Source organism: Ornithorhynchus anatinus, chromosome X3, assembly GCF_004115215.2.
Source record: "Ornithorhynchus anatinus isolate Pmale09 chromosome X3, mOrnAna1.pri.v4, whole genome shotgun sequence".
In the NCBI taxonomy this organism is placed as follows: domain Eukaryota; kingdom Metazoa; phylum Chordata; class Mammalia; order Monotremata; family Ornithorhynchidae; genus Ornithorhynchus; species Ornithorhynchus anatinus.
The window spans coordinates 33102426-33118274 of NC_041751.1; the positions used below are offsets into that span (position 1 = coordinate 33102426).

The window sequence follows — 15849 nt, forward strand, 5'->3', positions numbered from 1 at the left end:
ATTAAGTCCAGGTTGTAAAGAAGGGCCAGATAAAAAGCCAGGGAGGCAGAGAAGATGGAGCGGGAAGGCTAGGTGTGAGAGCAGTGGCCAGACGTGGGATGTGGGTGGCGAATCAGTCGCTGTAAAAAAAGATACCGCCCGAAGAAGAAAAGTCTGAGTTGGGAGGGGTGGATTAATGATAATTACGGCATTTCTTAAGCGCTAACTATGTGCCGAGCACTATTTTAAGCGCTGGGGTAGATCCAAGGTAGTCAGGTTGTCCCATGTGGGGCTCATAGTCATAAACCCAGTTTTACAGATGAAGTCGCTGAGGCACAGAGACGTTAAGTGAATTGCCCAAGGTCACCCAGCAGATAAGTAGCGGAGCCGGGATTAGAACCCACGTCTTCTGACTCTCGAGCCCGGGGTTTTTCAACTAAGTCCCGCTGCTAACCTCTGGTTGAAATCGGTCTAGACCAAGCCGCCAGGATGCCAGGAGGAGGTCAAAGGACAGTGAAACGGAGGTTAGACTGGCCTGGAAACTGGCTGCTGGCAGGGTTTGAGGCCACCAACTCTGTTCTACTGTACTCTCCCGACCGCTTAGTACGACGCTGTGCACACAGGAATCGCTCAATATTGATCAATTATCCACCCCACCCTCAGTCCCAGAGCACTTATGCACATTTCCATCATTTACCGATGGATATTAACGTCAGTCTCCCCCTCTAGACTGTAAATTCATTGTGCGCAGGGACTAAATCTACCACGTTTGTCCTACTGTACTCTCCCAATCGCTTAGTACAGAGCTCTGCACACAGGAAGCGCTCAACAAATACCACTGAATGATCGAATGAATGAACGGAATCAATTTTCTGCGCCTCCATGGGCAATCCACAGATTCTCCGAGAAAATGACCAACACCACCAAGGTGAGGGAATTTCTGCTGCTGGGATCCTCGGAGGTCCGGGAGCTGCGGCTGGCCCAGGCCGCGCTGTTCCTCCCGGTCTACCTGGCGGCCCTGACGGGGAATCTCCTCGTCGTCGCCGTCACCCTCCTCGACCGCCGCCTCCGCGCCCCCATGTACTTCTTCCTCGGGCACCTGTCCGTCCTCGACCTCTGCCTCGTCTCCGTCACCGTCCCCCAGTCCGTCCACAACTCCCTGGTCAACGGCAGAGCCATCTCTCTACGGGGCTGTGTGGCTCAGGTCTTTTCTGTGATTTCAATAGCCGCCTCCGAGCTGTCCATCCTCACGGCCATGTCCCACGACCGCTACGCGGCCGTCTGCCGCCCCCTGCGCTACGGGGCCATCGTGGACCGAGGGGCCTGCGGGAAGATGGCGGCCGCCTCCTGGCTCGGCGGGGGCCTGTTCGGGGCGATGTACACAGCCGGGACGGTGACGCTGAGCTTCTGTGGCTCTAACCTGATCCAGCAGTTCTTGTGCGACGTCCCTTCGTCGCTGAAGATCTCCTGTTCCGAAACGCACGTCGTCATCGCCGTCAGCGAGGCCACCGCCTTTAGCCTGGCTTTCGTCGCCTTCGTCTTCATCGTGGTCTCGTACGCGCGCATCTTCGGGGCCGTGCTGAGGATGCCGGCCGCCGAGGGCCGGGCCGGAGCCTTCTCCACCTGCCTGCCCCGCCTCGCCGGCGTGACTTTATTCGTGGCCAACGCTGCCTTTGTCTATCTCAAACCCCTGTCTGACCCTCCCTCAGCCCAGGACCTGCTGGTGTCCGTGTTCTACGCCGCGGTGCCCCCCGCTCTGAACCCCGTCATCTACAGCCTGAGGAACCGAGACATGAAGACCACCCTGAGGAGAATGATAGCGGGGAAATGCCTCTAAGATGGCGCAGGACCTTCTTCTCCCTGAGGCCGGAGGCCCTTCTTGCCTGGGGGATGCTGAGTCCCCACCCCTTGGGGTCGGTCGCTTGGGATCCACTGGTGACCACGGAGTCTCCCGCGGAGAAAGATGGACAGCCAGTGGCAGAGACCTCAGGATCCCGGACCTCCACGCCCGAATGGATCATAATGCCAGCCGTCTACAGGGAGTGGTGGCCGTGGGGGTTGCCTTTCTGTAGCATCTGTAGAGCGATTATTATCAATCGGTCGATGGGTCGAGTGCTTGCCGTGTGCAGAACCCCGTACTGAACTCTTGGGAGAGTTCTCTCGGTAGAGAAGCAGCGTGGCTCAGTGGAAAGAGCCCACGCTTGGGAGTCAGCGGTCGTAGGTTCTAATCCCCGCTCCACCACGTCGGCTGCGTGACTTGGGGCAAGTCACTTACCTTGTCTGTAAAATGGGGATGAAGACGGCGAGCCCCCGTGTGGGACAACCTGATGACCTTGTATCTACCCCAGCGCTTAGAACAGTGTTTGGCACATAGCGCTTAACAATATTATTATTACAATATAACGGAACTGGTGGATTCGTTCCCGTTACGTGCCGGGCACCGTACTAAACGCCGTGGAAGGTACGAGACGATCGGGTCGTATCCGATCCCTGTCCCTCACGGGGCTCTCATTCTTAATCTCCATTGCATAGATGAGGTAACTGAGGCTCAGAGAAGTGAGGTGACTTGCCCAAGGCCACACAGCAGGTACATGGCGGAGCAGGGATTAGAACCCAGGTCCTCCTCTGACTCCCAACCCCGTGTTCTTTCCATTAGGCCCACCCAGTGCATCAGCGTTAACTGGGACCAGACCAAGATCAGTCTTGGACTGAGATGGCGTGAAAATGAGGTGACCTTTAATCATCGATCAGTCTGTTAATCGGATTAATTGAGTGCTCACTCTGTGCAGAACACTATTCTAAGTGCTTGGGAGAGTACAGTATAACAACATAACGGACACATTCCCCGACCACAGCGAGCTTACGGTCTCGAGGGGTAGGCGGACGTTAATAGACGTAAATAAATGAGAGCTATGGACGTAAGCGGGGTGGGGCTGGGACGGGGGGATGAATAAAGGGAGCAAGTCAGGGTGACGCGGAAGGGAGCGGGAGAAGAGGAAAGGAGGACTGTAAGGGGAGATGGAACTGTAAGAGAAGACTAGAAAAGCCGATAACCACGGCACCCAACTGGACGTTGGGGTTTGGGTGCTGTTAGACGAAGGGGCAGAGAAAGGGCGAGGGTGGTCGACGGGGTCGCTCATGGATCCTGGGCAGGAGACAGACCAGCCAGAAACCAGACTGTCCAGTACAAAACCAGATGCGTGGTCAGTGCTCTGTACACTTAAGCACTCAATAAATACGACTGAATGAATGAATCAATCGGTTGAATTTACTGAGCACTTACCGTGCGCAGAGCACCGAACTAAGCCGTTGGCTGCAGAGTGGGTAGACCAGTCCCCTGCCCACAGTGAGCTTACAGACTAGCGGGAGAGACGGACGTTAATCTAAATAAGGAAGTTATGGAGATGGACACAAGTGCTGTGGGGAGAGGGTGGGGTGAGTGAAGGGAGCAAATCCTAGGACGAGGGTGACGTGGAAGGGAGTGGGAGAAGAGGGAATGAGGGCTCAGTCAGGGAAGGCCTCTTGGAGGAGATCGGCGTAAGGCCGTGAAGGTGGGGAGAGTGAGAGCTCGGAGGAGGATGGCGTAACTGCTCAGTTTGCCAGAGTTTCCTTCGTTATTGAATTTCTCTACCTTATAAATTCACTGTGAGCGGTGACTATCCCTGCCTATCGCGGTACCGTACGCTCCCGAGCGCTTACTACGGTGTTTTACACGCAGCAAGCACTAAACGAAGACAACCGAATGAATCTGTGATCGTGGGTGAGGGAGGTAACATCGGTGGGGCTGAACGTCGGGGATGATGTCACCTCTGGGACCCCTGAGTCTTCCAGGTAACGAGTCTCTCAGGGCGGAGCCGAGGAGGGTCCTCCCCGGGGAGCCCCGTCCCCGCCGTCCCGCCCAGAAGAGCGTCGGCTGTCTCCGAGGAGCCCGGGGCACTGGTTTTATGCCGGGCTCTTTCCCGTCAGGGCCACGGATCCGCAGGAGGAGACGAGGAGGAGCAGCTCGGCATCCCCAACCCTGGACCGCCCCGGTGAGTCAAAGTCAATCGCTCGATCCGTCCCTCGCAGTAACTGAGCGCTTACCGGGCGCAGAGCACTGCAGCGAGCACTTGGGAGAGCACGATGCAATAGAGTCGATAGACAGGATCTGCGTCCGCACGGAGCTTACAGCTGACTGGGTGCCGAGCGCTGTGCTAAGTGCTTGGGAGAGTCCAGTACAACAGAGTAATGATGATGACGATGGCATTTGTTAAGTGTTTATGACACGCAAAGCGCTGTTCTAAGCGCTGGGATAGTTACGAGGTCATCGGGTTGTCCCACGTAGGGCTCACAGTCTCAACCCTCATTTTACAGATGAGGCGGCTGAGGCACGGAGAAGTTAAGTGACTCGCCCAAAGTCACACAGCTGATAAGTGAGGGAGCCGGGGTTCATCCGTGCGTCTGATCGTATTTATTGAGTGCCTACTGTGTGCGGGGCACTGTACTAAGCGCTTAGAAAGTACAATTCGGCAACAGATAGAGACGATCCCTCCCCGACACACGGGCTCGCGGTCTAGAGGGGGGAGGCAGGCAACAGAGCAAAAGAAGTAGACAGGCATCAGTAGCGTCAAAATAGATAAATGGAATCATAGCTATCGACACATCATTAATAAAATAGAGCAATAAATATATACATATATACGCCAGTACTGTGGGGAGGGGAAGGGGGTAGAGCAGAGGGAGGGACTAGGGAGGGGAGAAGGAGGAGAGGAGAAGGGGGGCTCAGTCTGGGAAGGCCTCCTGGAGGAGGTGAGCTCTCAGGAATAATAATAATGTTGGTATTTGTTAAGCGTTTACTATGTGCGGAGCACTGTTCTAAGCGCTGGGATAGACATAGGGGAATCAGGTTGTCCCACGTGGGGCTCACAGTCTTAATCCCCATTTTCCGGACGAGGTAACTGAGGCACAGAGAAGTGAAGTGACTTGCCCACAGTCACAGAGCTGACAGGTGGCAGGGCCGGGATTCGAACTCATGACCCCCCACTCCGAAGCCCGTGCTCTTTCCACTGAGCCACGCTGCTTCTAGGGCTTGGAAGAGGGGAAGAGAGCTTGGTGGACGTGAGGAGGGAGGGCGTTCCAGGCCAGAGCAGGACGTGGGCCCGGGGCCGACGGCGGGACAGGCGCGAACGAGTCCCAGTGAGGAGGTGAGCTGCAGCAGAGGGGCTGAGTGTGCGGGCTGGGCTGGACAAGGATTAGAACCCACAAACCCGGGCTCTTCCCACTGTACTAAGCGCTTGGAAAGTACAGTTCGGCAATAAAGAGAGACCTAGTGTGAAAAAGAGACATTAAAATGAATTACAGATAGGGAAAGTAGCAGAATAGAAGGACATGTACCTGTGTGAGAAGCGGCGTGGCTTAGTGGAGAGATCACGGGCCTCGGAGCATCTGGGTTCTAATTCGAGGTCTGCTTTGTGACCTTGAGCGAGTCACTTCACTTCTCTGTGCCTCAGTTACCTCATCTGTGAAATGGGGACTAAGGCCGTGACCCTCATGTGGAACAGGGACCGTGTCCAACCTGATTAGCTTGCATCCACCCCGGCGCTTAGGATAGTGCCCGGCACACAGTAACCTCTTAAAAAGACCACCCGAAAAAGGGTAGGCGGTGGCGGTGGGATTAGAACCCAGGTCCCCTAGGCCGGGCTGCTTCCCAATCCCAGACCAGGATGGAAGATACAGAGTGCAAGGCCGGGCTGTAAAGCGGGGCCACGTGAAAAGCCAGGAATGCGGAGGAGATGGAACGGGAAGGACGGGTGTGAGACGAGAGGCCGGGCGTGGGGTGTGGGTGGAAAAGCCGCCGTTGTGGAAAAGATACCGACCTCCCGAAGAAGAGCGTTTGGAGGGGTGGACTGCAAACGTCTAGTTGAAACCGGTTGAAACCAGTCGACACCAAGTGAAGGACAAAGGTCAATGAAGCTGAGACTCGACTAGCCTCGAAGCTCTCCGCCGGCAGGGAACGTGTCTTCCGATTCTGTTCTACCGCACCTCCCCCCCCCCCCCCAAGGCTCAGTACAGTGCTCTGCACCCAGGAAGCGCTCGATAAATACCATCGATCCATCGATCGATTGCCCACCGGACTGCCTTTTAGGTTAGGCATAGCAGAAACCACCTGGATCCGATTCCCTCAGTCATTTTTGGTTGGGTTGAAGAGGAGCCTACCTGCGGAATTCACTCAAAATAAGGAGAGAAACTTATATGCATTTTATTCATTCATTCAGTAGTATTTATTGATCCCTTACTGTGTGCAGAGCACTGTACTGAGCGCTTGGAATGTACAGTTTTAGTAACTTAGATATTTATACGAGTGTCCGTCCCCTCCACTGGACGTAAACTCGCTGAGGGCGGGGCACGTTTCCTCTAACTCCGTTCTACCGCAGTCTCCCGAGTACTCAGTACAGAGCCCCGCACCCGAAAAGCGCTCAATAAGCACCACTGATGTTGAAGAAATATAAGGCAGTACAGGTAATTCATTGATTTCTAGACTGTCAGCCCGGCGTGGGCGGGGATCGTCTCTGTCGCTGAATTGTACTTTCTGAGTTCTTTAGTACAGGGCTCTGCACACAGTCAGCGCTCAATAAATACGATTGAATGATAATATCAGGAGGCTCTTATGACACACACCCAGAAGGTGTTTGAGGAAAGGATCGGTTAATCAGTGACATTTCCTGAGCTCTTACTGTGCGCCGAGCCCTGAGCCAAGTGCTTGGGAGAGTGAAGTAGAACAGAGTTGGGAGAATACAATAGATGAGAGTCGGTAGACCATATTAAAAATATATCTGTAAAGTGCGCGTGTGAGTGAGAGAGGGAGAAAGGGGTGGGTGGGGTGTTAGGACCCCCAGACCCTATTTCATTTCTCCAAAGCCAAACCCTTCCCATCCCGGGTCTCTGTGAAAGCAAAAATGCAGACCTAGAAGCCGAAAGGGAGGGAGGCTTCGAGTTGAAAATAAAAATGGGGATTTTCATATTCCTCCCCGTAAATGAGCTCCTTTTCTTTGCCTCCGTGGGAAATCCACAGATAACCCATGAAAGCGGGAAACGCCACCAAGGTGACGGGATTCCTGCTGCTGGGATTCTCGGAGGTCCGGGAGCTGCAGCTGGTCCACGCCGCGCTGTTCCTCCTGGTCTACCTGGCGGCCCTGACGGGGAACCTCCTCATCGTCGCCGTCACCGCCCTCGACCGGCACCTCCACACGCCCATGTACTTCTTCCTCGGGAACCTGTCCGTCCTCGACCTCTGCCTCGTCTCCATCACCGTCCCCAACTCCGTCCACAACTCCCTGATCAACGGCAGAGCCATCTCTCTATGGGGCTGTGTGGCTCAGGTCGTTTTGGTGATTTCGTTTGCTTTCTCGGAGCTGACCGTCCTCACGGCCATGTCCTACGACCGCTACGCCGCCATCTGCCTCCCCCTGCGCTACGAGGTCATCGTGGACCGAGGGGCCTGCGGGAAGCTGGCGGCCGCCTCCTGGCTCGGCGGGGGCCTGTTCGGGGCGATGTACACAGCCGGGACGGTGAGGCTGAGCTTCTGTGGCTCTAACCTCATCCAGCAGTTCTTCTGCGACATCCCTTCCTTACTGAAGATCTCCTGTTCCGAAACGCACGTCGTCATCGACGTCAGCGTGGCCACCGCCTTTACCCTGGCTTTCGTCTCCTTCGTCTTCATCGTCGTCTCCTACGTGCGCATCTTCGGGGCCGTGCTGAGGATGCCGGCCTCCGAGGGCCGGGCCAGGGCCTTCTCCACCTGCCTGCCCCACCTCGTCGTCGTCACCGTCTTCCTCTCCACCGGGGCCGTCGCCTACCTCAAGCCCGTGTCGGACTCCCCGTCGTCCCTGGACCTGCTGGTGTCCGTGTTCTACACCACGGTGCCCCCGGCCCTCAACCCCCTCATCTACAGCCTGAGGAACCGGGACGTGAAGGCCGCCCTGGGGAGGGTCCTGAGGGGGCATCGGTTCCTCCGGAATAAAGCCTCCCTCTTTTTGACCTGACATTTGCCCCCAGAATCTTTCCAACCCCCCTGGTTGTGAACTGTGCTGTACAAAGTGATCTCCTTCCCTGGAGATCAATCTGCGGTCAGGCCGTGAACCCTGCTCACGCATCTGGGTGCTTAGCAAATAGCATCGTGATCCTTAGTGTCATTATTAGGAGTAACATTACTGTCCCTGGGAATGTACACTGATAGTTGTATCGAGTTCCGCCCAGGAGAACGACAACTAGCCAGGCCGGGGCCCACCTTATCGACGCCCTTAGCGACAACCGATCACGGAGGGACCAGTGGACGGACGGCCGCCCGTAGTCCCGAGACCCCCAGATTATCAGCAGCCCCGGCGGGGGTGAATTGCCGGCCGCCGGCCGCGGCCTCGAAACCCAACACCCACCCTCGCCGAAGACCTCTTCGGCCACGGAGTGTCCGCCGGATGACCCAAAGCCGATGGTGAAGGAGCTCGGCCTGTGCCGAGAGGCCGGTGAAGAAAACGACAGACGGGGACGGAGCGGCAGGCCGTACGCCGATCCGGCCCGCGAACCGATAGGACTTGATGGGAGGGGTCGGACGAGAGGGAGGGACGGGGCTCTGCGTCTCCCGGGGAAGCGGGACCGGCGGGAAACGTAAGGACGGGCTCATCCTCACTTCTTCGTCTTTGGCTACCAAACAGCCACCGACCTTTCGTTGCAACTAAATGAATAAAAGGCTGGCCTAACCTGCCTCGTTACTTGGGATATTTTCCAACAGTTCCATCGGCGGTGTTTACTGAGCGCTTACTCGGCGCAGCGCACTGTACTAAGCTTTTGGGAGAGAACTGGCCGAGATGTTCCGCTCCCGCAAGGAGCTTAGAGGCTTCACCCCTCCTTTCTAACCCTATCTCCCTTCCCTTGACTTCCCGGATTCCCAATCCTTTCCTGACTGAACTGCTACTCACCCAGTAGCGTAAGGGACGTTCCGTCGTCAGCTGATCTATCCCACGTCCGCTACAGAGCACCCTCCCCGCCTTCACAGATCTCCTCCAAAGCGGCCTTCCCCGGCCAAGCCCTCATTTCCTCTTCTCCCACTCCCTTCCGCCTCCCCTTGGACTTGAATCTGCTCCCTTTCCTCCCCCCTCCCTCAGCCCCTTACGTCCTCATCCGTCGTTTATTTATTTATATTCATTTCCGTCTCTCCGACCAGTCCGTGAGCCCGCGGTGGGCGGGGAACGCGTCTACCGGTTCCGTCACGTCGTACTGTCCCAAGCGCTTAGTACGGCGTTCTGAACACGGTAAGCGCTCGATGGATACCACGGATCGATGGATTGGCCACTGTGGTCCCGGATGACTTTCCGTGCGATGTTTTACCGTTAAGGGGCCGGCGTCCTCCTCTCCCGAATCCAGCTGCTCTCCCAGAATTGATTCCCAATGCTTGGGAATATTGCGATGTGATACTCGGGGTGGTTGGGATAGGTGGGTTTCCCCCGCCTCCACCCACCCTATTTATTCACCGTCCCTTCTGGGTTTCCTGGACCCTCGGCAATAATAATGTGAGTAATAATGTTGGTATTTGTCAAGCGCTTACTATGTGCCGAGCACTGTTCTAAGCGCTGGGGTAGGCACAGGGGAATCAGGAGGTCCCACGTGGGGCTCACAGCCTTAATCCCCATTTTCCAGATGAGGTCACTGAGGCACAGAGAAGTGAAGCGACTTGCCCACGGTCACACAGCCGACGAGTGGCAGGGCCGGGATTCGAACTCATGACCCCTGACTCCAAAGCCCGGGCTCTTTCCGCTGAGCCACGTTGCTTGGATACCTATCCCTCAGAGCGCTTATGTCCAAATCCTGACGTTCTGCTGCTTCCCGTCTGTAATCCACTCGAACGTCTTCCTCCCCCATGAGGTTGCGAGCCCCTTGAGACAGGGAACCTGTTTAACAAGCCCAGTGTTTTCTCCAAGCGCTTAGTACAGTGTTCTGCACATAGTAAGCGCTCCATAAATACGATCGAACGAATGAACGACTGCTCCCCAAATATCTGTGGCCGAGTTGTCCATTCCAAGCGCTTAGTACAGTGCCCCGCACATAGTAAGGGCTCAATAAATGCTATCGAATGAACGGATGGAGCCGCAGAATAGCCTAGCGGAAAGAGCCCGGGCCTGGGAGTCGGAGGACCTGGGTTCTAATCCCCTCTCCACCACTTGTCTGCTCTGTGACCTTGCTCAAGTCACTTCCCCGTGGTTCTGTTTCCTCATCTGTAAAATGGGGATGAAGACCGGGAGCCCCGTGTGAGACGGAGGAGGCTGCGTCCAATCTGCTTACCTTCTATCTACCCCCCAGTGCTTAAACAGTGCTTGGCACGTAGTAAGTGCTTAATAAATGCCACAGTTATTAGTATGATTATTATCTTCAGGGAATAAGAGGACAAAAACACAGAGAGAGAAAAGGGTCGGTTAAGGGGGGATCCTAGAGCACAAGGAGGGAATCAGAAAGAGACCCTTGATCACAAAAACGATTCCAGAGGACAGAAGAGTAGCTTCTGAGAAGACATCTTCGAATCTATGAGGAGACGGTCCTGGTAAAAAGAAATCATCCCAGCCTCCTCCACTTAAGGCCCTCAATCATCAGTCGTCACCATCGGAGGTGTTTATCGAGCGCTTACTGTGTGCAGAGCGCTGTACTGAGCCCTTGAGAGACTACAGTAGGCCAGAGAAGCAGCTTGGCATAGTGGATAGAGCATGGGCCCGGGGTCACGGGTTCTAATCCCGGCTCTGCCACCTGTCTGCAGTGTAACCTTGGGCAAATCACTTCCCTTCTCCGTGCCTCAGTTACCTCCCCTGTAAAATGGGGATGGAGACGTAGTGGGGCAGGGACTGTGTCCGACCCAGTTTGCTTCTATCCACCTCAGCGCTTAGTATAGTGTCCGGCACGTGCTAAGTGCTTAACAAATACCATCGTTATTATTCTTTCACCGCAGTACGGCAGAGTTGGTCGACACCTTCCCGACCCACAAGAGGCGAAAAGTCCAGCGAGGGAGCCAGGCATTAATCTAAACAAATCATTTACGACCTACAATTCGTAATTTGTAAATATGAAGTGCCGGGGGGGGGATGGAGGGGGGGCTGAGATTAGCTTGATTATCCTCGTGATGAAGCCAGGATGATTCACCGGTTGATTCAGTCGTATCTGACGGCACAGTAGATTCTGGGGGCTTTCAGCCACGAGGTCCCTCAGGACAAAAGAGGAATCCTGCTTTCTCCGAAGGGAACGGAGAGGCCACGTGGGAAGGATTATAATGGGAAGGATTCTAAATTGCCGCCCGAGTGGAGCGCAGAATGGGAGAGACACCATCTTTCGGGAACTCCTCAACAAGAGAGTGATGTCTCCCCCCGGGTGCAACCAGCGACCAGTCAATGGGATTAATTGAGCGCCTTCTGTGTGCAGAGCCCTGGACTAAGCGCTCGGGAGAGTACAATATAACAGAGTTGGGAGATACGTTCCCTGGCCACGGGGAACATACAATCCAGAGGGGCAGACTGACTTAAATTAATCCATCAGGGGTGTTTGCTGAACGCTTCCCGTGTGCAGACCTCTGTACTAAGCGCCCGGGAGAGTGCGGTGTAAGAGTTGGGAGGCCAGTTCCCTCACCAAGACCAGCTTGACGTCCAGAGACGGAGGGGCTGAACAGCGGAAAGGGAGAAATGTGACGAGAAATCGCCTGTTTCCAACCGTCGGCGAGTGCCAACGTGCGTCAGGAAATCCATTCGGGTGACCTTCATCGTTCATGTGAGTTCCTGCCCGATCCTTGACTTCCTCTAGCTTGATGAGCGCTTACTATATTCCAAGCACGGGGCCAGGGTCCGGCCCAGATACGAGATTGGACGGAGTCCACGTCCCACCTGGGGCTCGCAGTCTAAATTGGAGGGAGCGGAGGTATTTTTTTATGAGTACTGTTAAGCACTTAGTGAGTGTCTTCTAATAATAGTAACGATAACGATAATTACGGTATTGGTGATGCGCTTACTGTGTGCCAGGCACTGTACTGAACGCTGGAACTGTTCTAAGCGCCGGAGTCGATACGAGATCGGACCTAGCCCGTGTCCCATATGGAGCTCAAGCTCTAAGTAGAATGGAGAACCGGTATTTTTATTTTTTATTGATACTTGTTAAGCACTTAGTACGTGCCTGTTCTAAGCGCCGGGGGGGGGGATACAAGATAATAATAATGGCATTTATTAAGCGCTTACTATATGCCGATCACTGTTCTAAGCACTGGGGTAGATACAGGGTGGTCAGGCAGACCCACGTGGGGCTCACGGTCTGAATCCCCATTTTACAGATGAGGTCACTGAGGCCCAGAGAAGTGAAGTAGCAAGGTCACACAGCAGACAGGTGGCGGGGGGCGGGATTAGAACCCACGTCTTCTGAGTCCCGAGCCCGGGCTCTTTCCACTAAGCCAAGCTGCCTCTCTAATAATCAGCTCGGACACGGACCCTCTCCCAGACGGGGCTGGCAGTTTACGTAGCAGGGAGAAGAGGTAATTAATCACTGTTTGCAGATGAAGGAACTGAGGCCGGAGAAGTTATGTGACTGGCCCAAGGTCTCACAGCGGGTCACCCTACAAGCTGGGGGCAGAGCTATAATTAAAACTCTGTCTCTTGATCTAGGTATCTCCTTGCATTTTGTTTGGTCTCTGTGCTTCCGTCTCCTTATCTCCGTTTTTCTGCGTCTGCCTGTCTTTCGGTCACCCTGCCGCTTCGTGATTATCTTTGCGTCTATTCGGGAGAGGAGAGGGGTGGTCTGTCAGGGCAGAAAGGCTAGTGTGACTACATAAATAAGAAGAGTTGGAGTATCTCGAGCCTCACAAACATTTAAGGACAGGGAACGTTCCCGGGAGAATAAAGCCGTTTGAGTGCTTGCCTTCATTCCAGGCCGGAGGCAGGAGAAAGAGGAATCTGAGGCAACTTAACAATTTCACTTTTCCTATGTTTTTCTCGGGGTGATACTCACTTGTTCTCTTGGCACCCTCAGGCAGTCCTCAGACCACATGGCCAACCTCACGGCGATGAGGGAATTCCTGCTGCTGGGATTCTCGGAGGTCCGGGAGCTGCAGCCGGTCCAGGCCGCGCTTTTCCTCCCGGTCTACCCGGCGGCCCCGACGGGGAACCTCCTCGTCGTCGCCGTCACCGCCCTCGACCGGAGCCTCCGCGCCCCCATGTACTTCTTCCTCGGGAACCTGTCCCTCGTCGACCTCTGCTACGTCTCCGTCACCGTCCCCAAATCCATCCACAACTCCCTGATGGACAACAGATCCATCTATTTCAGAAGCTGCGTGGCCCAGGTCTTTTTGTTGTTTCCATTTGGTGGTTCAGAGCTGTTCCTCCTCACCGTGACGTCCTACGACCGCTACGCGGCCATCTGCCTCCCCCTGCGCTACGGGGCCATCGTGGACCGAGGGGCCTGCGGGAAGATGGCCTCCGCCTCCTGGCTCGGCGGAGGGCTCTTCGGGACGATGTCCTCAGCCGGGACGTTCGCGTTAAGCTTCTGCGAGTCCAACGTGATCCCGCAGTTCTTCTGAGACGTCCCCTCCTTACTGAAGATCTCCCGTTCGGAAAGGCACGTCGTCGTCGACGACAGCGTGGCTGCGGGTATCGGCTTCGGTTTCGTCTCCTCCGTCTCCATCGTCGTCTCCTCCGTCCGCACCTTCTCGGCCGTGCTGAGGTTCCCGTCCACCGAGGGCCGGGCCGGAGCCTTCTCCACCTGCCTGCCCCGCCTCGCCGTCGTCACCGTCTTTCTCTCGACCGGAGCCTTCGCCTACCTCAAGCCCGTGTCGGACTCCCCCTCGGCCCCGGACCTGCCGGTGTCCGCGTTCTACGCCGTGGTGCCCCCGGCCCTCAACCCCCTCATCTACGGCCTGAGGAACCGGGACATTCAGGCTGCCTTGGGGAGGCTGCTGGGTGTGAGAGGATGGTACCGAGAAACGGGGACGTGAGGGTCGCTCTGAGGAAACTTTTGAGCTAAGACCCATTTCTCCAGAGTCCAGTAATCCTTTCTAAATCACCTCGCCCCCGATTTCCTACTAGAACACGGCCCACACACGCTGCTCCTCCAACGCCGGACTACTCGCTGGACCTCGATCTCATCCATCGCCCCGTCGACCCCTCGCCTACGTCCTCCCTCGTCGTGTCCGACAGGCAGTGACTCTCCCCACCTTAAAAGCCATTTTGAAGGCGCACCTCCTCCAAGAGGCCTTCCCTGATTAAGCCCTCTTCCCCCACTCCCCTCTGCGCCGCCCTTTCAGTGGGATTTGTGTCCTTTATTCACCCCGCCCTCCGCCCCACCCCACTTATGCCCGTCTCTGTCATTTATTTATCGGTATTAATGTCCGTCTCCCTCTCTAGACCGTAAGCTCGCCGTGGACAGGGAACGCGTCTACCATCTCTGTCACACCGTGTTCTCCCAAATGCTTAGAACATCGCCCTGCCCGCGGTAAGCGCTTAATAAATATGATTGATTGCTACTGCTCCCCAGATGGTCGCCCCTTGTTGCATCCTAAAATGGTCCTGTATCAGATTTTCCTAAAATGGCTTCTGCTTATACTCGCCGCCAGAGTCTGCAATAAAGTTTTGGGAGATTACACAAGTGTCCATCCCCTGCCCTACTGCCTTTCCTTAAAACAAAGCCCACGAGCGGTGTGGTCTGCTTAGATTTCATTCCTCCAACCGTTCTCTTCTTCCCTCCTCTACCCTCCCCCCGGCTTTTTAAAAAATGGTATTTCTTAAGTGCTTACTATGTGCCAAGCACTGTGCCAAGCACAGGGATAGATACAGAATAATCAGATCGCACGTGGGGCTCGCGGAAAAGGGAAAACGGGTATCGAATCCCCATTTTTCAGAGGAGGCAACTGAGGCACAGGGCAGTGAAGCGACTTGCCCGAGGTCACGCGGCAGACCGGCGCCGGAGCCGGAATTAGAACCCAGGTCCTCTGACGCCCGGACCCGGGCTCTTCCCATTAGGCCTCGCTGCTTCCGCTGAGATATTCGGATGGTCCTAATTCCTGGCGTGAAATGAGGTTCAGATCCCCAAGGTTTTTATTAATTCCGGAAAGGGAATGATGATGAGTCCGTTGACGTTGTTCTAGGAAGGAGTCCCAGAGTGGGAACCCCGTGGGACTGGGCAGCTGTTTAGGTTGGGAAGGCCGGTGCTGCACGGTCCCGGCCTTCCGAGGTTCCCGGAGGGTCGGCCGTCGCAGAGGAGGCCCGGGCCCGTCCTCCCACGAGGAATCCCCCGGGAAATAACCCCGTCGTCGTCTGAGGGGACGGCGCGGCCATCGCGGGAGCCGAGGGGAGGAGGAGAAGATCCCGACAGCCCCCTCCCCTCACCAGGACCTTCCCGTCACCCCCGCCGGCCCCCGGGACCGACGGGGCGAAAAGAACCGTGCTACCGGCCGAGTGCTTCGTATATCCCAAGAACGGTCGGCGGGTGCTGTGGTAAATATCGGACCGTACGTTCTTTGCGGGCAGGGGAAGTGTCTGCTAACTCTGTTGCGTTCTCCCGATCATTTAGTCCAGTGCTCTGCTCACAGTAAACGCTCAGTAAATACCACTGGCTGATTTGGACAAGAAAATCACATCAGGAACAGTCTGAGAGGTGACAGTAAAGAGGTTTAGATGCACGCCTAGATCTTTATTAGGCTGTAAGCACGTCGTTGGGCAGGGATTGTCTCTATCTGTTGCCGAATTGTACATTCCAAGCGCTTAGTACAGTGCTCTGCACAGAGCAAGTGCTCAATAAATACCATCGAATGAGGGAATCTTTATAGCGGTACGAAGATCAGTAATTGTAATAACAGTAGTGTCAGTCAGTGGTATTTATGGAGCA

The 15849-nt window shown here is 55.5% G+C and overlaps 3 protein-coding genes across 3 annotated transcripts; all 3 read left to right on the forward strand.

Annotated features, from left to right (window-relative positions):
• Positions 1-889: 889 nt before the first annotated feature.
• Positions 890-1816, forward strand: LOC114807614 (olfactory receptor 14J1-like). The gene has a single exon (XM_029053817.1). The coding sequence runs from the start codon at positions 890-892 to the stop codon at positions 1814-1816; it is 927 nt and encodes a 308-aa protein (XP_028909650.1).
• A 5221-nt stretch (positions 1817-7037) lies between these two features.
• Positions 7038-8681, forward strand: LOC114807580 (olfactory receptor 14A16-like). The gene has a single exon (XM_029053727.2). It carries the CDS (start codon positions 7038-7040, stop codon positions 7998-8000), a length of 963 nt encoding a protein of 320 aa, XP_028909560.1. The 3' UTR covers positions 8001-8681.
• Positions 8444-13960, forward strand: LOC100084935 (olfactory receptor 14A16-like). The gene is made up of 3 exons (XM_029053818.1): positions 8444-8619; positions 13000-13525; positions 13568-13960. The coding sequence occupies exons 1-3, from the start codon at positions 8444-8446 to the stop codon at positions 13958-13960; spliced, it is 1095 nt and encodes a 364-aa protein (XP_028909651.1).
• Positions 13961-15849: the final 1889 nt, after the last annotated feature.